General features: G+C 37.2%; 1 protein-coding gene across 1 annotated transcript; it reads left to right on the top strand.

Annotated features, from left to right (window-relative positions):
- The first annotated feature begins 15186 nt into the window (after positions 1 to 15186).
- Positions 15187 to 23493, top strand: slitrk5b (SLIT and NTRK-like family, member 5b). Its single transcript, XM_028024382.1, has 3 exons — positions 15187 to 15408; positions 15782 to 15894; positions 16278 to 23493. Exon 3 carries the CDS (start codon positions 16333 to 16335, stop codon positions 18931 to 18933), a length of 2601 nt encoding a protein of 866 aa, XP_027880183.1. The 5' UTR covers positions 15187 to 15408; positions 15782 to 15894; positions 16278 to 16332; the 3' UTR covers positions 18934 to 23493.
- Positions 23494 to 24300: the final 807 nt, after the last annotated feature.

Below are 24300 nucleotides of genomic sequence, written 5' to 3' on the forward strand. Positions count from 1 at the left end.
CCGTACAACTAGGATAGTTTATATTCAGTTTTCGCTTCTCTTTCACACCTAAATGTTTCAAATTGTCTAACAACATTAATGTTAGACAGATATCCCATGAAAAAGCGGACCAGTGGAAAGACCGGCCGTGGCCTGCGTGAAAAAAAATAATCTCCCTCTCTGCTAAGTTATGGATTATCTGTGATTTTTTATATTGTTTGGTTGATATTCACAAGTCACACTCAGGCCTGATTCCCTATCTATAGGATAAAGAAATAGAAAAATGGCTGTTATGCTAAACATTATGCTCCAATCAAAATAAATTCAAAACAGAGGACAAACAAGGTTGTTGACATCTGTCAGTCTGAAAAGATAGGAAAACATTCCCAAGACTCTAGTGAAACTCAATGACGGCCATTATCCAGTAGCAGAGAAATATGGAGCAATAGTAGCTTACCAACATTATTTCAAGAGTATATCAATGACTCATTCAGGAGATTGCAAAAAAAGGACATCAAACTGCTGAAGGCTTTAAGGTATCTGTTCTGGATTTAATAATAACAGAGAGACTGGACAAAAATGTCATCTGTAAAATAACCACTGCTGGTCAGACAGAAAACAAAGGCATAGCTCACACTTACTAAAAAAATATTGATCCCCAAGACTTTTGGAGAACTATTATGCTAGAACTTCTTGGAAAGTGTGTATCTTGCTTTTTCTAAAGTAAAGCTAACATTGACTAAAAATAGAAGACTATTATATTTGTGTGATGGTTTGCTGTGATTGAGGTAGGCATGAACTCGGCTCTGTATTGGAAAATCTTGATGCAGCGTGTCCAAGTTGGGTTATGCACCAGGACAAAACTCCAAATCTTATTGGCTCAAAAAATGAAGATTTTGGTGGGGTCTAGTTAAAGTTTAGACTTAAATCCAATTGGAATGACCTAAGACAGACCATTCATCTCTGTAAATCTCCAAATGTGGCCATGTAAAAATGTGTTTAAAGAATGTAAAAAATCTCATTTGCAGTAATGTAGGACAACCAGGTTTAAGGTCAGACTGTGAGAACTATCCCCCGTAGGGGTGAAGTTTGCGGGTGAGGTGTCAAATTATTTTAAGCTCCTTAATTTTTAATAGAGAAACTGTTTTCCAAATACATATTTTCAAGGTAAGTTACAAGGTTACCTAAATATGTTTTATTCAGAGGTTCAATTGGCTTTTATTTATATTTGGATCTCATGCCCTGGTATGACTTTTCATCTAGCAAAAGCCCTGCTAACGGGACCTCACAAATGTACAGGGATGCCTCAAGGTATCAACGAATAAAGTCTATGGGAGCCCAGCTCAAAGATTAACAGAATGAGCTTTTTAAAACATTCTTAGCAGCAGCCTCTGAATGGCTTAATAGGGTGATAATGAGTTGAAAATGAAAATTTGCCTCTATTTTCAGAAAACCTAAGAGTTGCCGGCTGCACATCCTCACACACATGTGAAGGTGCAAGTGCATGCAGACGCAAAAGTTATTATCCCCTCATCCTTTTGAATTTGCAATTAGGCATGCATGGGCCGTCATCTTATAGAGATAATTCAGGAGAGATGAATACGCTGGCACATGTTCCTGTTTCTATTCATGTTAGATGAAATATTGATTATGAATGGCAGTAAGAAATCCGCATCTATTAATTGGAATAACATATCGCAAGCATCACACTCTCACCTTAATTGAGTAAAGACATTAATACATTGGTGATGTACATTCGCCTGGGCCCTGGCTGCCACCAGGTATTACTCTGGGTTGTTGCCTAGGGCTATACAAATATGAGCTGAAAATGAAAGCAACTCCATAACCATTTGGATGGTGGATGGTCTGATAAACGTGATGGAAATACTCATGCTGTTTATGTCGTCTCAGCCAGTGCTCTTCCTGGCTTTATAGCTAAATCCACACGGGAGCACGAGAGGTGATGGTCAGCTGAATTATCCTCACTGGTGCGGAACATGGGCGTAATACTAAGCAACAGCAACACATGTTGACACACGCAGGCACTCGGGCTTGCACATACAACTGTGCTCTGACACGACATGCATTCAAGCACACACAGCGAGGTAATTATTTTGTGTAAATAAATGAGAGGCACACAATGTTTTGGATTACTCAAATGCACAGAAAATGAGTGAGAGGCGCACACGCAGCCCCGGAACTTATTAACACGCAGTGTCGACACAGTGGAAGTTGGGTTGCCATCAGGGCAGCAAATGATCACGCAAAAGATGCGCGGGCAGAGGCTGTCATTAAAGGCACAATGTGCGTTACCGTGGCAACATCATAGAGGGGCCTCCGTCTTTTTAATGTTGTGGTTAGGAACAAACGACATTGCATCCAATCCCCGTGTGAATTAAAGGCACATAGCTAAAGAAAGCTCAAGTACCCCCGCTGCCACACTTTTACAATCCGCCGTTTGTCTCTTCTCCGTGGGGAATTCTCCAGCAACCTGTTTCTGAGGGGTAAAGGGTAGAAAGGTGGAGTAGGGGGGGAGGGATGAGGGCAAAGCCACCAAAGTGTCGAGACTCTACAATCAGAGTAGCTCTTTGATCAAATTTAATTTTGAAACACTTACTCACCCTCATCCCCCTCCAACCCTCTTCCTTAAAAAAAAAGAAAGCAAAACTTGTCAAATGTTGATTGTCACACTTCGAGGTGGCCGTAATTGCACAATGGAAATGCTTCTGTGTATTGGCTCAATTCTTTTCCTGACAGATTTAACACAATCCCATCATCCAGTATCTTTTGCCCCCGCTCGGTTAAATGTGAGTTCAAATCCCCAGACTATTCCATTTTGTAGCAAAATGACCTCAATGACAAAGGTAATTACCTTCGACTCTGAGTCATCCCAGCCAAAGATAAAATCCTCTGAGATTTCTGACTGAGATTGCAAGTGTGGGTTTTGCTGTCCTTCTTTGAGGGCTGTTTATTCCAGATATTCAAGTCGATCTGTTTGTTTATTTGTTTAATCATCAGCATTTGATCTGTCATCTGAGGGTAAGTTGGCTTTGGTTTATACATCGAGTCTTGTCAGCATGAGGAGCCAAGATAAGGTGGATTGCAGTATTTAATTAAGAAGGAAGGAAGCCCTTCTTGTATCCGGGTACATACAGGCACCACACACCAATTGACCTTTGTGAGCATGTCAAGACTTTATCTTGCTCCCATCAGCCCCAAGCAGGAGTTGTCAAGACAGTAACTAGGAGTGTTCTCACGCAGCCCTTTTGATCTGCACAAACCCAGCATCTTCAAGTTGTTGCCTTCATGTCATTTATCAACCAAGTGAGACAATGTGATTTTATGCTTTTTGTTGTCAAATTCCTAAAATATCTAAATGCTAATTAAGGAGAGGAATTCTCGCTCATGAACAACCAAATTAATTTCTCGCTGAGGTGTAAAATGAAAGACAAAAAAAAAAATGTTTGAGTTAAATCGAATTAGAGGAAGCATTTTCCTGAGCTATGCTAAAATGTGACAGACATAAAAGGGAAAATCTATTCTATACACGGTCTGCATTGTTGCCTTTTAAAAAAGACGTTTACCGGAAATCTGGACATCAATATTTGCAGTGAGCATTTAATCACATAACAGCTTCTGGACTTTGTCCATGATTCAGTTATAATTCTGTTATTGTTCTCATTATTCAGTCATAATTGGGTTTACCATTTAATGTTTCCATATCTAATGTCTGTGACAGTGATACACAAAGCAAAGCAATGGTAAGGGACAGCTTACTACATTCTTTCCTTAGCCAAGAGTGACCCCTTGAGGTATAAGGTAAAGTTGCGTGTTGTTTTTTCTGGGAGGTTTTAATATTGGCAGCCAAATGATCTCCTGTAGGAATATAGTATCAGCATTTACAATTAAAATTGTGGTAATTTTAGAGGATATTGATGACTATCATGTTCAATAAGCACAAAAAAAAATACTTTAAAAGATTAGAACTAATGTCTCTAAGACCTCATTACATGAAAGAAACATATTATTTCACTCCTGCCCTAGTGATAAAAGATGTGTAGTCAGACATTAGGTTTGAGTAACTACAGTTGCAGTTATTATGTGTTGGTTTCTTCATGACCTTATTTCAGACATCTTTTCACAGCAGTGTCAAGTACTTCTCTTTATTCACCTAATGATTATTTTTTTTGCTACTACTCAATTCAATTCAGTTTATTCATCTAGCACCAATTCACAATGGTTACCTTCATTAAGGTACCATATGATCGATTTTTTTTTATTTAAAAAGTCAAATAAATTTTGACTTTAGTTTGCAGTTGGTTTGTTAAGCCAACTACAAAAAGTTATCAATTTCAGAAAACATGGCAAACTACATAGAGTGATTGACATTGCAGCAGTTCATCCTGAGCAAGCATGTGAACTCTGCTCAGTATGAAAAGCCATCTTCCATGACCACCAAACGGGTCAAGAGGACTGAGCAGAAAGACAAAAATCACAGAAACACTGGTCCAGGTTTATTACCTTTTTCAGTCAGAGTATTATTTGAGGTTCTGATGGTCTGTTTCTTCTCATAAGGCAGATTTACCAAGTTTTCAGTTGGAAATACAACAACAATTTTCCAACTTGTGCATCTTTTGAGACGCTTCAAAAGATGATGCTGACAAATAATAAAAGGGTCAGAACAGACGTGGGTATTTCTCAATGTGCAGTTATTCATTTATCAAAGTAGCTTCCATAGTCTACAACAAAAACTCTATTAATTTTGAATGATTTTTACATGACGCTACAACTGTTGACGACGATCTACCAAAGCAGCGCAGCAGAGGGGCTGGAAAGTAGTGATATTTGTGTTAATGTTTTATTCAGTAGCTTCAGTTCTCCTTCAGGTTTAAAAAGGATAGCTGACTTGGAGAACTGGCCATCAATCAGATGTCGCTGGTGTGCATTTTGTTTCATAGTTAGACAAATAATAGGGTTTATTTTTAATGTGTATCTAATACTGCCGATATGTGTTTACCTGTATAGGTCTCCAAGCAGTGTGGCCAATTTTTATATCAGGTAATTACTCTTCTGGGCATTATATAACTGATTTAACCAAACCACTGTTACACATTGGATTAGTGTGGCCATTTAAAATGAGGCTTACTGAAAATTTCAAAATAAAAGCCTCAATATTCCTCTCAGGTTATTGAGGCTGATATTATATTAGCCTTTATTATCTTTTTCCCTCAGATTAGGTCGCAAGGTAGTGCATTACCTTTTACCTAAAATAAGCTATTAGCTATTTTTCTTACTTATTAACCACGTTTAGTATACTGAATGGAGTAAGTCAATGACAGACAACATGCTAGTGATCCCCCACATGGTCCTGACAACAGTTAGGGTAAGATTAGCATTTTGGCTAATTTTAGCTGATACACTTACTGTACTCTAACATGCTGAATGGAGCAAGTCTGTGTTGGTCAACATGTTTGTGGAGAGTCACAAACATGTTGAGTACATTGTAGCTTACTTTAGCATTGATGCTAATGTTTAGCATCAGAAAGCTGGGTACAAAACAACGGGAACACTTTGGCAGGCCCTGGTTAAATTTCTTCAGGAATTTTCTAGTTATTATTATTATTATTATTATTATTATTATTATTATTATTATTATTATTATTATTTGTCTTAATGAACTTATTACCAAGAGACATGTGACAACAAATATTTTATTTTTGTTTATTTTTAGGTGTAACTTCAATTAGACATCAAACATATTTTTATAAAATAAGTTATCATAGTGAGATAACAGTTCCTAAAGTTGGTAAACAATTCAGACAGACACACACAGACACACCCCTACACACACATATTTTTTTCATGTATTTTTTTTTTTTGTCTATAAACTTTTCTCTTGCTCTGTTCTGCTCATCGCAGATTATGGACATGGACCACCAGGTGTCATCAGAGTATCTTCATTTCTTCCCAATCAGCTGCCAGGAAAGTTACAGCTTCTTACATTCTTTTTAAATGAGATCATGAATCTTCAACAAAATATCAAATGATGCAATTAATATTCTGTACATAGGAGTCTATAAACATTACACCCAACAAGCCAAAAAAAGCTATTTACATCTATGTTGTTCCTTGCATGGGTTTTCATACTCTTGTACTCTGCCTGTTCATGCACAAGCAACTGTACAACTGCACATATTTTAGGATGTATGTCTTCTATTTTTTCAAACTGTAATTTTTTATTTTAGGTTTTGGATTAACTTGCATATTATACAACTGAGTTGTTTTAACTATTTCTACTGTTGTTTTATAATGTATATATCTGTGTGCTTTCTTTAGCCTACCTATTTACTGCAACTCAAAGGAAGAAATGAAGGTCTATTCTATTGTATTCTATTCTACTCCATAAAGAGTAACCGCACTGAAGTATTATGACAGAAAAAACACACGAACAGTTAAACAAATAAGGATGTACAACATGTACAACATGTCTTCCCATGCTGAAGCAACAAAGCAGCATGGACACATGAAAGAAGTCAACTGGAATTTATGAAGCTCTGCTTTTGGTCAGATAGAGTAAGCCTACATGCTTGAGATGATAACAGCTTTCCACTGAGTCCAGGGTGCCATTGGGGCTTCAGAAGAGTTCCCAGAGGCCATCCCAGATAAGATGAAAAGTTGAGTCGTGGTAGGTGGAATTATGACCGGTCAGCCTGAAAAGGTGATAAAGTTTTATGTGGTTGAAAAAATAGGAAGAAAGAAAGCTTGCTTGACTTTACAGAAATTAAAAATGTAACTAAATAAACCTGAATTCTTTTTTACAAAAGTTTAAGGGGTAGAAATTGAGTGTAAATATATCCTAAATCTGTGCAGACTTAGGCAGTGCTACCGTTACTGTGTTCAAGTGGGAAACAACATGCTGTGTGTGGCTTTTATAATGGCTTATAAATGCTGACTGCCAAACCAAGATCTGCCTTCAGGACCGAGGGGTCTATATGGAGGTTATGAGATGTCATCCATGATAGCTGACAATGTTGCCAACATATTTTCTCCCTTGCCTCCCTGAGGGAGGCCTGACTTTTTCTCAGAAGCTTTAGTTCAGACTGCTTGCTGCTAGTCCTTGCATCCACAAAATAATTTCCATGCCCTGTCTGTTATTGGCCCTGTCACTTAGTCTGGCCTCAGTTTATTGTCTAATGATCATGCAGAGTGTCAGTCTGTCTCCAGCACTCTTCCTTTGAGCCCCGCAGTTTCTTGTCACTAGTTTTGTGGTAGCCTTTTCAAGTCTGATGTGAGAAGCTTCTTGCCAAAAAATAAAAAACATCCTCCAGTGAGCTCAACAACCAGCTAATTTGTCCCTGCAATGACAGACTAAATTGTCTCCGAGGTGGCCTGGTGTTTAATCTGTCAAGTCTCCTTTAACTGCATAGATCTCAGTAGAGCGTTGACATGTCCCTCGTTATTCAAAAAATGCATTGTTGAAAAGTTTTCTTAATAATAGACAAGCTTTGATAGATTTTCTAAAAACCTTTTATGAGCTTTGTTCTGCACTCTTGGATTGTTGCTGCATGTTAAACACTTTTAACAACTTCTACAGAGCATTGTTAGGATGGTGTGCAGGTTGAAGCACTGAATAATGTGGATTAATTATTCACAACTGAATATTCCAGTCAAATTACGTAGGGAAAAGTGGCATTGTTATAATACATGTTCATCTCATTAGATTGCAATCTCATCAAAATTTCAATTTATCTTAGTAACTCAGTTCAACAGACAATTCTAATTTATAAATGCATTCATCCACTAAATGAATGACCATATAGTTTGTTGTGCCTAGGTTGCTTAGTCCTTTCTTCTAATCTTCCCTCTGTGCATTTGGTTTGTTTGATATATTTCAATTACTTATTTATGACAACATTTAAAAATCAATTCCTCATAAATTGTGTGTTTTGAAAAAGAAGAGGACTGCTTTGTAAGGCAGAAGTTTGGAAGCTTGGAAACTGCAGCTCCGAGGAGGAGCTGGGTCTCAAAGGAGGCGTTAGGTCCACAGGCATTTTGCACAGCTCAATGGTTGCCTTGGGAGATTAAAGGATTTATCAAACATGCATGAAAGAATCAAGGCAACACTCCAGGTATATTTTTTATGAGGGTATAACATTATAACATGATGTAAAGCTCAAAAAAGTCGATTTTACGCAATACTGCCCCTTTAATTCCTTGCCTGTAATTCTTCTTAAAGCCTTCAAATCACCATGTGGCCCTCAAGCTTTTATCTGCATTTTAGCAGTCGTAATATTAAGTAGAAGAAAAAAGCATCTACAAGGCAAAGGTTGATGTGCTCTAAAATTTATTGATGTTAACCATTTGTTTTAGTTAATTTTGATGGTTAAGGCTCAAAGAAAATGAAACCTGAAGATGGGAAAATATTGTTTCCCTGAAAATTTTAATATTAACCTAGACGAATTCAAAATCTTTCAATGAAAAAATGCTGCGATGTGTTCTGTATAATTATGGAGAAAACTGCTGACTTTATACTTGTCCAGCATACAACCATTGACACCCTACAAAAGGTTAAAAAAAAATTGCCTTTTCACAAAGTGCTGAATCCAAGCATAGTAATGGAAAGACTAGAGGAAGGAAACAGTGTGGTAGAAAGTGGCGCAAAAACAGCAGGGATAATTGCACACTTGTGACGATTGTAAGGCAAAGCCAAATCAACATTTTGAGAAAGATTCACAAGGTTTCAGTCATCAATGGAGTCAAAGAGTAACCACACACAGACTTATCCAGGAGGAAAGGTTAAACTATCACAGTCCTTGTGTTAATAATACTAAACCAGAGAAAATATCAAACGCCTCTAATCAAGGCTGTGCAGAGAAGACTGGAGTGTTGCTGGGTGGCCCAAACACTTTTCAGACAAAAACAATTTATAACATTTGTTTAAAAAGAATAAAAAATAAAAAAAAACAAGGACCAAATTTCTGGAGGAAGAATAGAGACGTACATGATCATCCAAGATGCTTTGAGTCCAATGTGAAGTAAAATTACAAGAAAGTTTTGTATCACTTTATGATTCACCCCAATGTTAATGTTGAATATTATTAACAGATATTCAATAAATTTTAATATTATGAAAAAGTTAATTTATTTCAATAAATCAGTTTACAAAATAAAACACATTTTATGGATTCATTACACACAGAGAGGGGTTTTTCAAACATTTATTTTTGTTAATTATAAAGATTTCTACTTACAACTAATGAAAAGATGACACCTAGGATTAGAAAATTACATCAGACTAGCGATCTGTTCAAGGTGCACCCCAGTTTACCCCTAAAGGCTGCTGGAACTAGGCAGCAGCCCCCCAGAAACCTTACAGGGATAAGGAGATAGACAATAGATGGATGGATATTACATCAGACCAAAGAAAAAAATATATTAAAGAAATGTACTGTATGTATGTAATGGAAAGCCTGTTTAATACCTGCTTATTTTTAAAGATACTTTTCATGACAAATGCTCTTCTTTGGAACCCATGCTGTAAGTTAATGAATATTTTCCAACTGGACTCGGTTTCTGCCAGTGCTGCTGAAAGAAACATCACCTGGTTCAATGACGATCAGATCACTATTCAAACTCAGCTGACTTTATCCAATTAGAGATTTTATTTTTCATTTTTAGGAAGAAGACTAGAGGCAGTGGGCCCAATAACAATGGGAAGATAAAACCTGCTATCAAAGCAGCCTGGGATTCCACTTCAGGAGAGCCACAGGCTGATCCTATGCATGCCATGCTGCAAATACACACTAATTCATTCAAAAACAGCCCCAACAAAAACTTTGCTGCATATGATATACATTGGCATGCTTCTTACTAGAATCACATTTCTTTAATTAAATTCCTTTGTTTTTGTATTTCTCTTCTTTAATATCCCATGATTCTGAGAAACAACATTTTGGATTCCCATTAACTGTCAGCCATAATCAGCAAGGTTTCTAGATTGAAATATATCTCTGTACAGAGAAAATTAATATATTGTAAAAGTTTTCATTTATCAGCTGACTTATTAAAATGAGTTAACTTATCAATTTCTACTTCAATTTATGCAGATGTCCTTGTATCTGCATTAGAACTAATGCAACAAAGGCCAGTCAGAGCCCTCCTGGTAGACAGTGGTAGAGCGTTTTATTGGAATGCTGCAGCTGGACGCACATGACAAACTGCAATGTGCCATCCACATAGAGAATAAATCAAGAGAGCTACCCATCATCCACTGTGGCATGGCTCCAACTCCATTTGTGTATGTCTGACCTTGGAACACATAATTGTTAGTCATCATCATTTTCCCTCATTCACTTGCTACATGTGTGCATTAGTGCATGTGTGCATGCTGCCTATGTGTTTGCGCAGCACACTACTTTCTGCTCCCAGTTGGTGAAGATTATGTTCAGTGTCATGGAAGACTTAGAGAGATACTAAATGAAGCTCATGTCATGCATAGCCTCATATTCCTGCTACACTTTTTGACCAGGGTTGAAGATTTATTGTAATAATGTAAGAGAAGCAAACATAAGCAGGAACAAAAATGAAATGCAAATAAGCACATTCAAATTTGGTAATAAAAAACAAAGCAGAGTGACTGATATTTGACTGCAAGGAGATAAAATCATATCTTATCATACTTATACTGCACTAAAACATAAATGCTAATTTATGCAAAAATAGAGTTATAATGATAGGCTTAGCTAGTGATAAAGGCCCACACTGAGGAAGAAAGCCTCTGAAGGCCGTGGAAACAGAAGCAAAAATGAATTGCATGCACACTGAATGCCGCCGTCATACTCTTTAGCATGAGCCACAGGCAGTGTCCCTGATGCGCCTGCTCTCATCCCATGTGAGCAAGAGCCAAGTGGAGAGTATGATGGATACAGCTCCATGAGGACACAGCAGAATGAAATGATACTTGACATGTTTCTGCCTCAGTGCTAACCCATCCAGATAAAAAGTGCCAGACAGGTAGTGTTTTTTTTTTCTTGTGTGGGTGTGTTTTTTCTTCATCATTTGCTGTATCACTGAACTAACATAATATTTAGTATGCATCATGTGTCTCCAGTTCAGATCAGAAGCATTTAAATAATTAACACCGATTATGCCTGAAAGCCTATTCCATAACTGTTTGGTTTTCATTAGGGCCGACTGAAAAATATGCACACAGGGTGGACAGTGACTCACACACTATGACTCAGTTTACCTTTTGGAATAAACACACACACTGTTTAACTTTTTCTTTTTTTTTAGCAAAGCTTTTAATTATTGTAATCTCCCATTTAGCACATTCGGATTAATCCAAATAGCTAATTATCAGATTGGTTATGCATTTGTTGAACTTTATAGCTGCAGTCTACTCCATTAACATCAGCCCTTCTTGAAAGTAATAAATGATGATAATAATAACATAGGGATTTGTTGCTGCTGAATTCTACTTATGTCACAGGAAGCACCAAAGGGCTATCTTTTGTTCAGTTTATTTACAAAGTGCTAATTCACAACAAATGTTATCTCAAGGCAATTTAGAAAAAGAGTCACGTCAATCACACATTAAATCACACATACATTCCAATTAAACCTAGTTATTATCATATCCAATTGCATCATGCTAAGTACCGGGTTGAGCATCAGACTACAGTATGTCCAATTTAATTTCCCTTTGGGATTAATAAAATATTGTTGCATTTGAACTGAATTGAATTGAATCCCTGTGAATGAATGTGTTCTCTCTGGGCTGCCCAGTTACTGCCCACAGTCCAAAAACAGGTGTTTTAAATTATCTCTGTAAATTGCCTTTTAGTTGAGAGCATCTGTGTCTGTGCATGGTGGTTTGACCTGTGTGACCCTCTATGACCCTGTAAGGGCCTGAAGACTTGTTCAAGATGCAAAGACTGAACAAGACCATCAGGAGAGATGGCTCTGTGATTTATCTCAGGTTGGAGACATTTGAGATGGTGGTGGAGGGGAGGAGACAGAATAAACTCTTATGAATCATGGTCAATATGGACTACTCCTCCACTACATGCTGGACAGACAGCACAGTACCTTCTCCAACAAACTCTTATTGCTCTGGTGTTGAAAATACAGCCTTCAACCTAGACAATAACTCTATAATTACTGTTCACCATCACTGATCCATTTGCACAAATATGTACGGTATATACATTTTTGGAGAACACTATTTTACTGTATAAACATTTCCATTTTGTTGTATTCTTATTTATGTTGTCTGTTTTCTGTACAGTATATCATGTTGCTGTTGCCCAATAGCTTACCAAATCTGTTATCAATAAAATATGGTTAATCTTATTATTTTTAGTAGAAAATAAGTCTTTAGCCTGCTGGAGACAGGCTTCAGTGCTCTGGCAACCTTGGAGAGATTAGTGGGTGGATTAATAGACAGTTTAAATCTATATGCTAGGTTATTTAAACACTTGAAATTACCCTGAGGTGGGACTGCTTGCATGCGTGATTGTCTGACCTAGGTTGTTGAGTGAACTAACTCTTTGTAGAAAGCAAGAAGTGCGGAATCAATCCTCTGCTAGTCCTACCCAGATCAGCTCAGAAGGCATGTGACCTCTTTTTAATTTATTTGCTTATTTTTTTAAAGACGACTAAGTGTAGTCCCTTTCTTTTAGCTCTTTCCATATTTCAAGTAAGCTTCCCTTTAATGAAATTAACATTTGCAATGAATTTTGACTACATTATACATTCTATCATAAATAATGTAATTTTGTTTTATTTCTATTTGTTTGACTTACAATCAAATTGCAATTTAGGTACTTTAAATTTTCATATCCCTAGAGCGCCTACAATAATTCCTCACTTTGTACTGTCACTGTGTTGCAAATTTAATGTATGATTTTTACCCTAGTAGGTAAGTAAGTAAATTTTATTTATAAACCGGAATTCAAGCGCAACATTAATCCTAGTGAAGTTCATATGTGGAGCCAGAGGAATTTAGCTTGAAGGGCAATGGCTTCTTTTGGGGAGGCTTGGTATACAGGCTTTTTAGTTAATATAAATACATTAAAAAATTTTTTTAAAAACCGTAACATTTCTCATAAAACACCTTTGTTGTCTATTAATACAAAATAAACAATAGAAAATGCTGTCATTATGCTTTAAATTTGCTCATATGTTGCAGAAATCTAAGAAACTAATGTTTCCAATTTCTGAAGTCTAATTCTTTAAATACAAAATCAAGCAATGATGTCTGAGAAATAATTTGTATGTTATAGGTAGCATATGTTGTCTATGCCAGCTATAACACAGACAAAGGTATTTTGGAGTGTGAATGAGAGTAGAAACCCTGTCCTGATACCTGCCTGTTTTTATTTTAAATCCTCCACAGAGTTAGCAAAGTAAATCTGAAGGGAAAAACTGTCCCACAGTTTAGGAGCCACAGACTGAGAGAACCTGTCCCCCTTAGTTTTTAGCTCAGTGTGTTGAACAATCAGGAGACTCTGGGCTTGGGACCAAAGGCCATGAGCAGCAGAGTGTTTGATAAAAAGCTGACACAAATAATCAGGAGCCTGGACATTCTGAGATCTGAAGGTGAGAACAAGTACTTTAAGCCAAATTCAAAAATCCACTGGGAGCTGAAGTACATAGTATAAGACTGTGGTGAATATGAATGTACTTGCTAGATTTAGTAAGAAGTCATACTGTTGCATTCTGAATAGCCTGCAGACATGAAACTCATGATCTGTCCAGATCAGTAAAAATGACAGTACAGTCATCCAAATGTGATGACACAAAAGCATGAATAATTTTCTGCTCTGGAGACCATGTCTTGAAATGTTTTTTTTTTTTTAATTAAACAGTAATGAGAAACAGCTCTAATGCAAGAGTGAAAGCCTAATGAGGAGTCAAATGTAATCCTACATGTTCTTACATTGTATTTGATTACTGGGCAAAAATAAGCAACTGACTAATTGATTTTAGAATGCAGGTGAATAGAACCTATTATAAGAATCTCTGTCCTATTTGTGTTAAAAACCCGAAAATCAGTGGAGAGTTAGTAACTGCTTTTCCATTAAGTAAGAAATTAAATTAAAATCTCACGTGATCAAGCTTGTTCACACAATAAATAATTTAAAATCATGGCAGCAATGGATGTCAACATTTAGATTAAATATAATCATAATTGAGCCATGGCATTAGCGCTCATCACCTATCAGCCATTAGAGAAGACATTGGAGCAATAAGCCTTGGCAGTGGCTATGTATGCAGTGTTTTGACAAAACTGTAGTCACTGATTATAGAGAGGAGCTATGGATTTAATATGTTGGAACCAATAGTTCAACTTTTAATGAACTGTGTGATGCTGATAGAGCTCTGATGGAACCAGCTGCACATTATCCAAAAAAACCCTAAAACAAACCATCATCCTCCTACCACTTCCTTCTTTGTCGTTTCCGGCTGTTGATCACATGACTCGTGTGATGCGCACAAAGTATTTCCATTGCAGTTTTGTGGATTACACCTATTTTGATATGGCTGAAAAACCACCTCATCCCAGCAAAGAAACTTATTATTGAAAAAGCTTTTTTTTGTTGTTGTTTCCATTAGATAAACTTCTTTTCATAATTTCAATTTGCACAATTTTATGGTAAATGGAAATGCACCTAGTCACTCATCTGATATAAACACTGGATAACATGTTTACTCTAGCAGTAAATTAATATTATGTAATTAGTTCACCATTCTTTGGTGTAATTATTTGTTGTTTGCACACTTTCCCCTTGGTTTTCAATTAAATAAAAATTTCACTTAAAGATTTAAAATATATATTATGGTAAAAGTTAAGTTTGGTGCCCATAGGCAACAACTTTGCAATGTATTAAAAGTAGAATGTAATTAATAGATTTAGTCGATTCAGACTAGTTATTGTGATTAGGCACAATAATAATAGTAATAATATTGCTTTTATTATTATTGCTATTATATGAATATTAAAAACAGAACATTTCATATTCATAATATTCTTTCGACGTGTAATGTAGAAAGAAAGAAAAAGTTACAACAGCACCTTATATCAGTTTACTTTGGATTAGTCCAAATCCACAAGCTATGGAAAGGAAGAGCCAGAGTGATGGTGGAAAAGATGTAATCGATTCATGTCTGCAAAAAGACAGACAGTGACACGGTTATCCTTTTTTTTCAAGCTGCATCGCTATCTCCCCCCTGCAGGCATTTCTTATTTCAGGTCTGGCAGATTATATGAAGAGCTGATGCAACTTGGCGTTGGCAGGGCGTTTTTTTTCTTCTTCTTTTGTTTTGGGTTTGTTTTCTGCATGAATAACCAAGATGCGTTGTTTCAGATGCAGGAAGCACGCCTCAGACTTTAAATCATTGATATCTTTGGCGGACTTCTTGCTGGTAGGTAGGTCAACATCTTTTGGGGTGGTTGAGGAATGGGTGACGGTGGAGGTGTGAATTTAGATGGGGGTGCATCTCTGTATGATGCTCCACTGAGCTGATTTTTTGTGCATGAAATGACTTGACATCCTCTCGACCACCGAGTGAGAGGCAGCGTGTTTGTGCGCGTCCGGGGAGAGGAAGAGAGAAAAAGAGAGACAGGGAAAGAGAGAGAAACGGGGAAAGGGAGAGAGACGGGGAAAGAAAGAGAGAGAGAGCAGGAACTTAGTTACCAAGCATCGCTGCCGTGTCTCCTCCGGCACAGCGAGCTGAAAGAGAAGCATTTGGCAGTTATGGTTGATCAGCGTTTCTTTCATCCTCTCCTGTGCATTAGTGACGACGGCTGCATCTACATTCCTATTTCTGTTTCGCTTCGAAGGATTAAAAATAAAAAAGATGCGCTGAAGCACCCAGGAAAGACCCTACATCTTCTTCAATGTGCGTGAGGTATGTATTTCCAGCAGGAGTTGGAGAGAAAATTATGCTAAATGTCTGTATTGGATGTAAGACGCTAAATGTCTGTTAATCTGCTGTAATTAAGGTATATGGTTCAATTGAAAGCTTGTGTTTTGCGTTTAATTGCTTTTTCACGTTTCAGCAAGCAAATGCAATATGGCTTCTCTACACAGACATTTGTTTTGTTCTTAGTTGCTCTGACCTCCCTTTGCTTTTTTTTCTTTCCTTTGCACTGCTCGAAGAAGTTCCTTTCAATTCAGAGTAGTTTCTTGATTGTATGAGCAAATCTTGACTCGTGAGCTTTCTGATGTGATGTGAGAGTTGCTGTCAGATTCGCATTACGATGTGTTTTTTGTTTTGTTTTTTTATTCTAGATGACACTGAGGATACCTTAGCAGGACTGCAAGTTTGGCCATTATTTGCAGGAAAATGCAGCTTTGGATTCCATATGTTTTGCTCGGTGCAACATCAGTGTGCACCGTTGAAATGTCTGGCCATTATGGGGAAATCTGTCAAGAACTATGCGCCTGTGAGGAAAGAGAAGGGATGCTTACTGTGAGCTGTGAAAGTCGAGGAATTGCAAGACTCTCTGACATAAGCCCAGTGCTCTTCTCCCAGTATCAATTGCTTCTTACTGGGAATCTTTTGACAAAGCTTTCTACCAATGGTTTTGCTGAGTACAAAGGACTTAAAATATTAAATCTTGGAAATAATGAAATATCAGAAGTTAAAGCTGGAGCTTTTAATGGACTGCAGGGATTAAAACGATTACATCTCAATAATAACAAAATTGATGCCTTGAAGGAAGAGTTTTTCTATGGCCTTGAAAGTCTGAAGTATTTACAGATTGATTATAATTACATCAGTCATGTGGAGCAAAATGCCTTCAGCAGACTTCGACATCTGGAGGTCTTGATTCTGAATGACAATTTAATATCTAGTCTGCCTGTAAACCTTTTTCAGTTTGTACCGTTGACTCATTTAGACCTACGAGGGAATCAGCTCAAAGTGCTTCCCTACATTGGTCTGCTGGAGCACATGAACAGCGTTGTGGAGTTACAACTGGAGGAGAATCCGTGGAACTGCTCCTGTGAGTTGATTGCTCTGAAGACCTGGCTGGAAAGCATTTCGTACACAGCCTTGGTTGGGGACGTGGTTTGTGAGTTCCCATTTCGGCTTCATGGAAGAGACCTTGATGAGGTTTCAAAGCAAGAGCTGTGTCCAAGGAGAGCCATTGCTGAGTATGAGATGCCACCTCCCCCTCATTTGGGCATTGACGCATACTACAGGACCACTCCAGCTGTTGGCGCCTCCTTCACCGCATCTGGCATCGCCAGATCTTCATCAAGACCGACCAAGGGACCTCGTCAGTCAGCCAAATTAAAATCAAAACCCACCGCCCGTGTCCCATCCAATAAGCCACAGAATTATGGTCAAATTGTGTCATATCAGACCAAATCTCCAGTGCCTTTAGATTGCCCAACTGCCTGCACCTGCAATCTCCAGATTTCAGACCTTGGGCTGAATGTGAACTGCCAGGAGAGAAAGATTGAACAGATCTCTGACCTGAATCCTAAACCATACAACCCCAAAAAGATGTATCTTACAGGGAACTACATCCCTGTGGTGCATTGCTCAGATTTTATTGAGGCAACTGGATTAGATTTACTTCATCTTGGTAACAATAGGATAGCTCGGGTAGATGATAGAGCTTTTGGCGATTTGACAAATCTGCGAAGACTGTACCTTAATGGGAATTTGATTGACCATCTTAGATCCAGTATGTTTTATGGACTAGAGAGCCTACAGTTCTTATATTTAGAGTACAATATCATTAAAGAAGTAACCGCGGACACTTTTCAACATGTCCCAAAACTTCAGCTTCTTTTTTTAAACAATAATCTCTTGAAAACTTTGCCTGAGGGTACTTTTAATGGCTTGACATTAGCTAGACTAAATCTTCGTAACAACCACTTGCGGTATCTTCCTGTCAGGGGTGTACTTGATCAATTAAGAGCCCTTGTTCAAGTCGATTTATATGAGAATCCCTGGGATTGCTCTTGCAATATACTAGACCTGAAGATGTGGCTGGAGCTGCTCAGCATGGGCACAGTTGTAAACAATGTCATCTGTGGCTCCCCCAAGAAGCTGGCTGGGGAAGATATGAGATACATTAAGACAACTAATTTCTGCCCTAATAACTCTGATATACTTGCTTCTATGATTCCGCCCTCCGAGGAATCCTTTCCGGGAAGCACTATCACTATAGAAACATCTTTAGACTCCGACACTCAGCTCCACACTATTCCTTTATCTGTAATGATTCTTGCCCTTCTCCTCTTATTTATTGTGTCTGTGTTTGTGGCTGCAGGACTGTTTGTGGCTACAAAAAAGAAACGGCAGAAGAGTCAAAGTGAGCAGAATGAATCGATGAATGCTTGCATTAGCTCTCTCAACATGGAGTATGGCCTTTACAAAAAGGCATCTATTCCCAAAGTAAGAACATCAGCTGGGCATGTATATGAGTATATCCCACCTCCTACTGAAGCCACATGCAGAACTGCTGCACAAACCCCCATGGACAACAAATCAGTGGATGGATTTAGAGACTTTGACGAGTTAAGCAGCGCCTTTCTGGGTAACCTAGATGAAGAGGCAGCCAGTAATGTGATAAGCTCGGAGTACAGCGCCACCACTCCAGAGCCTCTTAACAAGCCATCCACCCCTTACCGAGACGATCCATGCTACTATAGAGATGTACTCGAACCTGACAAGAACAGATGCCACAGCAATACTTTACCTTGCAGACATGGTGTACACTCATCAAATCAGTATACCTCAGACTTTGATGCAAGCCATCAATATGTGCAACCAGAGAGAATACAACAGACAATATTGTATTGTACAACACCGAGTTCCGTTTATGTGGAACCCAACAGGAGCGAGTACTGGGAACTGAAAGCAAAGCTTCATCTTGATCCAGATTACCTCGAGGTTCTGGAAAAACGAACTACATTCACACAGTTTTAAAACACCTGTCCTCTCAATGATCAGTGTGGATGCAATTGTGTGGTACTTGAAATAAAAAAAGGACAATTTTCTCAACTCAGCAAACTGCAGTGCAAGACATTAAATGCTTTTCTGGGAATTATGCTTTACAGAGCGAGAGATACAAGAGGGCAATTATTCATTTTGAAGTGTCACTTAACACTTCAGTCCAGTGTGGTTTGCAGTTGAGTTTGAGTGTGCATATATGAACATAAAACTCCAATTCAGGGCTCTTATGACTCACCCTTTCACTGAATTCACCCTGAAGAGAATCACTGACAACAATTTGAGCCTGAGCTTTAACTCTGAAATTGGTTGCATTTCATGAGTATTAATGAGCTATGAAGACAATATATTCTTCACCTCTAAATAAGCTCATGTTATTGGACAGAGATACGCATATGGCAGCCTGTTCTGCCAATTTTCTTACTTTTTGTGTGAAACTCAAGCATTAAAGTTCACGTTAATTTTTATTGATTTATATACAATAAAATTGTAGAACAGTTATATGAAATACATTAATATTCTTCATTTTTACTACAAACATAAATTATGGATGCAGTGAATGTCTCCACTCCAGCAGATAAGTGGGAGAAATGTAATGATTGTCTGTAAGATGACAATATTACACTAGCCTCGTTTGTATACTTAGATCCCTCTGGTGATATCATCTCATTTCCCAACCAGCAAATGTTTTAGATTAAGTCAAAACTTGTTGCACTTGTGATTAGTAACCAAAACTTTGTATCAGTTCGGATGTCTTTATTTCTGTTTTCCACACTGCAAATTTGTACAAATGTAGTTTCTACAACTTTATTACACATAAATGTACATCCGTTTTAAAATTTCCTTGAGTCAACACCAAAGCAATCCAAGAACGAAAAGCATAAAAACATAAATATGCAACAAAAACGCTGTTAAATGTTTGATTTATACTACCTGTATTTCTTGTGCATCTGTGCAGCTTTGTTTCCATAACACCACATTTAATGCTTAGTGTAAAATAAAAGTTGAATCTGCTCAGTGTGACTAAGCATGAACTACAGCTGTTGACCCACAACAAGACCCCTTGTCAGTGTCAGGTTTGGCTTAATTTGGATGATGAAATTATATACGTTAGCTCAACCTCATCAAAGAAAGGACACCAGTATTTACTGTAATTACCGTAATAGAAAAAGTGGGTGGGTGAGTAAATTAATTTGAGTAAATTATCCGGACCAGCAGTTTAGTCTTTTTCAGAGTTAGAAAGAGCTGCAAAGAGATTTATTTATACGGATTTATTTAATGCCAGTTTTCAACCTATGGCACTGGGTAGAAAACTGGTTGAAACAAATTTGCATTTGCACGTTCATGTATAGAGCTGCACAGTGACCCAGTTGTCCATGGTGTTGCCTTGCAGCAAGAAATTCCTCGGTTTAAATCTCGGTCAGGACCTTACTGTGTGCTTTTTGCATCTTCTCCCTGTGCAGGTGAAGATATTCTCTTCCAAACACCAAAAATATTTGAATGGAATGAATTGGACAGTTTAAATTGCCCATCAATGTGCATGTGTATTCATGGTTGTTTGTCCTGAGTGATAATCTGCTAGATTGGTGATCTGGCCTGGTTGCACCCTGCCTCCTGAAAACCTGACACTGGTAGGCAGTTTGGAGTTGGGTCCGTTTCATGCTTTGTCTCAATATTCCTTTTATTTAGAGAACATTTATTGGCCTCAGGCATATGTGAGCATCTGTTAAACAACTATTTTTATATTATAAAAAAAAAACAACTCCTTTTTATATATATTTTATTTCCTTTTCTTTAGTAATAGAAGATGAGAAAATGCACTATTGACTCTACTGATCAATGATGATGTCACTTTTGTAAATTCACAAAAGAGAAACATGCATATAGCCACTGATTTGGTCTGATAAATGCAGACAGAAGGGTTACATTATGTTACAAATTATTTACTATGCATAGATATAGATGACACTCGGACAATCTGTTCATTTCTCAGTTGTCACCGAACCTTTATGACTATGATGCCATCTCTTCAAATGTGGCACCTTTACTTCAGTCATTTACGTCTTTATGGTGAGGGATATTATAGCCCACGTAACAACTAAGAGCTGTTTGATAGATAATCATAATAAATGACTGGTTAATCGGATAAAGTTATTTCTATGCATAAGAATTTCTTCAAAGGAACTAAGCACATCATCCAGTCTTAATCTAGTCTAATCAGGTCCTGGGGTAATAGAGTAAGCCAAGAAATATGACTTTCCCTGAGAGTTAAATACACAGTTATTTCTCAAATGCACTGAACTTGTCACCATGGCTCAGCCAATCAGAAGACATGCTGTTTCTACACTGTGTCTGCATGACAGCGAGTTTTTTATTGCAGCATGATGCTACGCAAAGAGGATGTCTTGATTTGTTGCCTTTCTTGTATCAACTTTGTCATGGATTTACTTTTTTTATGATTAGAGCAAGTGTGCTAAAATATTCACAGCTGATGCATGATATGTACCTGCACAGCTATATTTTTATGTTTGTTTGTTTTGTTTTTTTATTAGTATTCTGCTATAAAATGAAAGTGGTGAAAACAATACAAAATGCTATGTTTATTTGATTGTATCAGGTCTGAAGTTTGTTCAATTTGTGGTGTGTAATAACCTTCTTAGTTCAAAGCAGCAAAAAAAAAAAAAAAAAAATCGAGTTCAGGTAGTGTTGAGAGAAAGTCTCTTAAATTATATTAGGGATGTCCTGAGCTGATCCCAGGCCTACTGTCTCAGCAGTGCAGTCATTTGTTGCAAACTTGGTTTTGAGGTTTATAGCTTGACAAATAGAACAGCGCTTTATTGACCTGAAAAATCTTGATTTTCGAGTAGCCATGTAAAGCAGTCATCATATTCTTTCCTTGCCAGGTATGGTGGTGTATTGCAAACCCTATGTAATTCAGGCAAAAATATAACAAAATTAAGTGTATTTTTTGGAGCATCACATCCTTACACAACCTGAAAACATCTGTGGTGCTTTTGATCCAGTCTAATGTTGAGTGTGTATTAGAATTAAAGCTGTAGAATTCGCAATGTCCAGCTGCACCAGGACAAGGTACATTAGTTTTAATAGAATAGAATAGAATTACTTTATTCATCCCAGCAGGGAAATTATTTCGCAGTTACAGCAGCATAGAGACAAGACACACAACAACATTCGATATATGTGTGTGTATGGAAGGCATGTGAGAGCAATGGCATTTCCGTCCACACTGTTTTTATTATTAAAATTACATTTCTTTCTCTATCTCTCTGGATAGCATGTAACATCACCAATACTAGTTGACATGAGAGAAAAACTTGCCGATAGGGTAAAATTCCTGAAAATCTTCATTTTTCTGAGATATGTGGTGAATGCTAGTTTGCAACTTCTACTTCTTGTTCTTTACCGCTATGCGTAATGTCAACATTTGACAAATTAAACTTCACATAGCCTGGTTGGTTTTCTCCAAATGTGCAGATGGAAACATGCCTATTTCGCACTCTCTTTCTTTCTTTCTTTTTTTTAACTTTTTTGTGACATCTCAAAGGTTTGCTCAAAATTCACATGACAGTTTGTTGGAAACATAGCTTGTGTCATGTGACCTAGTCTGTGCAGTGCTCAAATATAATTATCTTAATGGCAAACAGCAGCTGAAACAGTTGTCATTAAATTTGAGACATTCAAAGCAAAGTTATTAGTTTATGAAGCAGGATAATTACTTTCGATGACAGCTGCCTGTGCCCACTGTTGGGTAGAATTACTATGAAACATATTTTTAGCCAAATCACATATTAAAGCAGAGTAAACATGCTAATATTAGCCTGGCACTTTTGTAAACTTCTCAGCATTAAAGTTTATTTAGCAAAGAAGAAGATATGAGTTTTTTTAAGACTATATTTGAATGTGCAGAGCCAAATATATCATTATAAACAAAAAAAATTTAATGATGCTTTATGAATGTCCAAACAGAAAGTTTGGACATCCCTAATTCTTGCTTATATTTGGGTTAATCTTATTTTCTACAATGCAACAGTGTAATAAAATGTGTTTACTGTATATACCAGAAATTTGTAAAGTTTTTTTTTTATTCACTACGTGGTTATTACTGACAATATGCAACTGTTTTTTGGTCCCTATTAAGACTATAAATACTACTAATCTAAACATGCTAGAATTAAATGTGACTGTTGTGTGAATATTTGCAAATGTTTAAATTACGAAGAGGAAACAGGGTCAGTCTCTGGTTCTTATTCCAACTTCTCTTGTTTGCCTGTGTTTGCTTTGTTTGATTTTCATACAAAACAGTGATTTTTCTGTGTCAGCCTCTGTAAATAGAACACATCATCAGCATTTTCATTGCAAACTTGCTTTGTCTTTGAAGGCAAAAAAAAAAAAACAACTCATGTCTCTTTATTTGGAAAAACAAAGTGCAACTAGGAATTTGTGGGATTAAAATATCTACAGTGTGCCATTTTATTTAGTAGTTAGCTAATGAATAAAAGATATGCATTCATTTGAGTTGCTGTTGTCTTCCTTAGCTCTGCAAACCATGTTGTGTGTCACACTGCATGGGAAGGACAGAATTTAATCGTTCAACAAGCCCTCTGGCGATTTCATGAACATTTCAGAGCTGAAATCCTATTAAAATATTCAAGACATTCTTTTTTCCATAGTTAAACAAAAAGAAATAATAAAACACTCTATGATGCATATTATTACTGAGATTGACTGAGAGCTTGAATAATCAATGAAGCTGTTTCACGAAGTTCAGAGAAAGGCTATTTGCAAAACTGGGTTTTATTTAATAAAGTCTCTATGGAAAAACAAGACAGAAAATTCTTAATGTAATGTACTCTGTGCTGTAATATTAAAACAATTGACCTCGTTGTAGTTGTGCAGTACAAAGACATTTGTGTGCTTACAGACACTTAAGGAAAACAAGATTTGTTTTGGGATTTTTTTTTCTGCAGATATAGCTTTCTGGAAGCTGAGTATCCATGGTAACATCCAATTATCTGACACATAAACAGAAAAAATCGTGTGCATGAGATACAATTGCCATACAGAGTTTGTAAACATTTGATACACAGACTTCTGTTATGTGTATTTTTTTTTAACTGTATTTCAGTATCTGTTGTCTGTGGTTTATCTCTCCTCATCTTCCGTTCAATTCTGACTAACACTGCTGTCCCCGGTGAAAAAAAGCATGAAAACAGTATGATGCTGCCACCAATATTTTTCAATGTGGCAGGGTGCAGTGCAGTGTTAGTTCTTCATCAGATGTAATCTTTTGTGGCGTTGCTCTCCTCTGACAAGAGCAACCTT

This window comes from Xiphophorus couchianus, chromosome 7 (assembly GCF_001444195.1).
Source record: "Xiphophorus couchianus chromosome 7, X_couchianus-1.0, whole genome shotgun sequence".
Classification (NCBI taxonomy): Eukaryota; Metazoa; Chordata; class Actinopteri; order Cyprinodontiformes; family Poeciliidae; genus Xiphophorus; species Xiphophorus couchianus.

Coding starts and splice junctions, on each gene's coding strand:
- slitrk5b (XM_028024382.1), top strand. CDS start 16,333: ATGCAGCTTTGGATTCCATATGTTTTGCTCGGTGCAACATCAGTGTGC.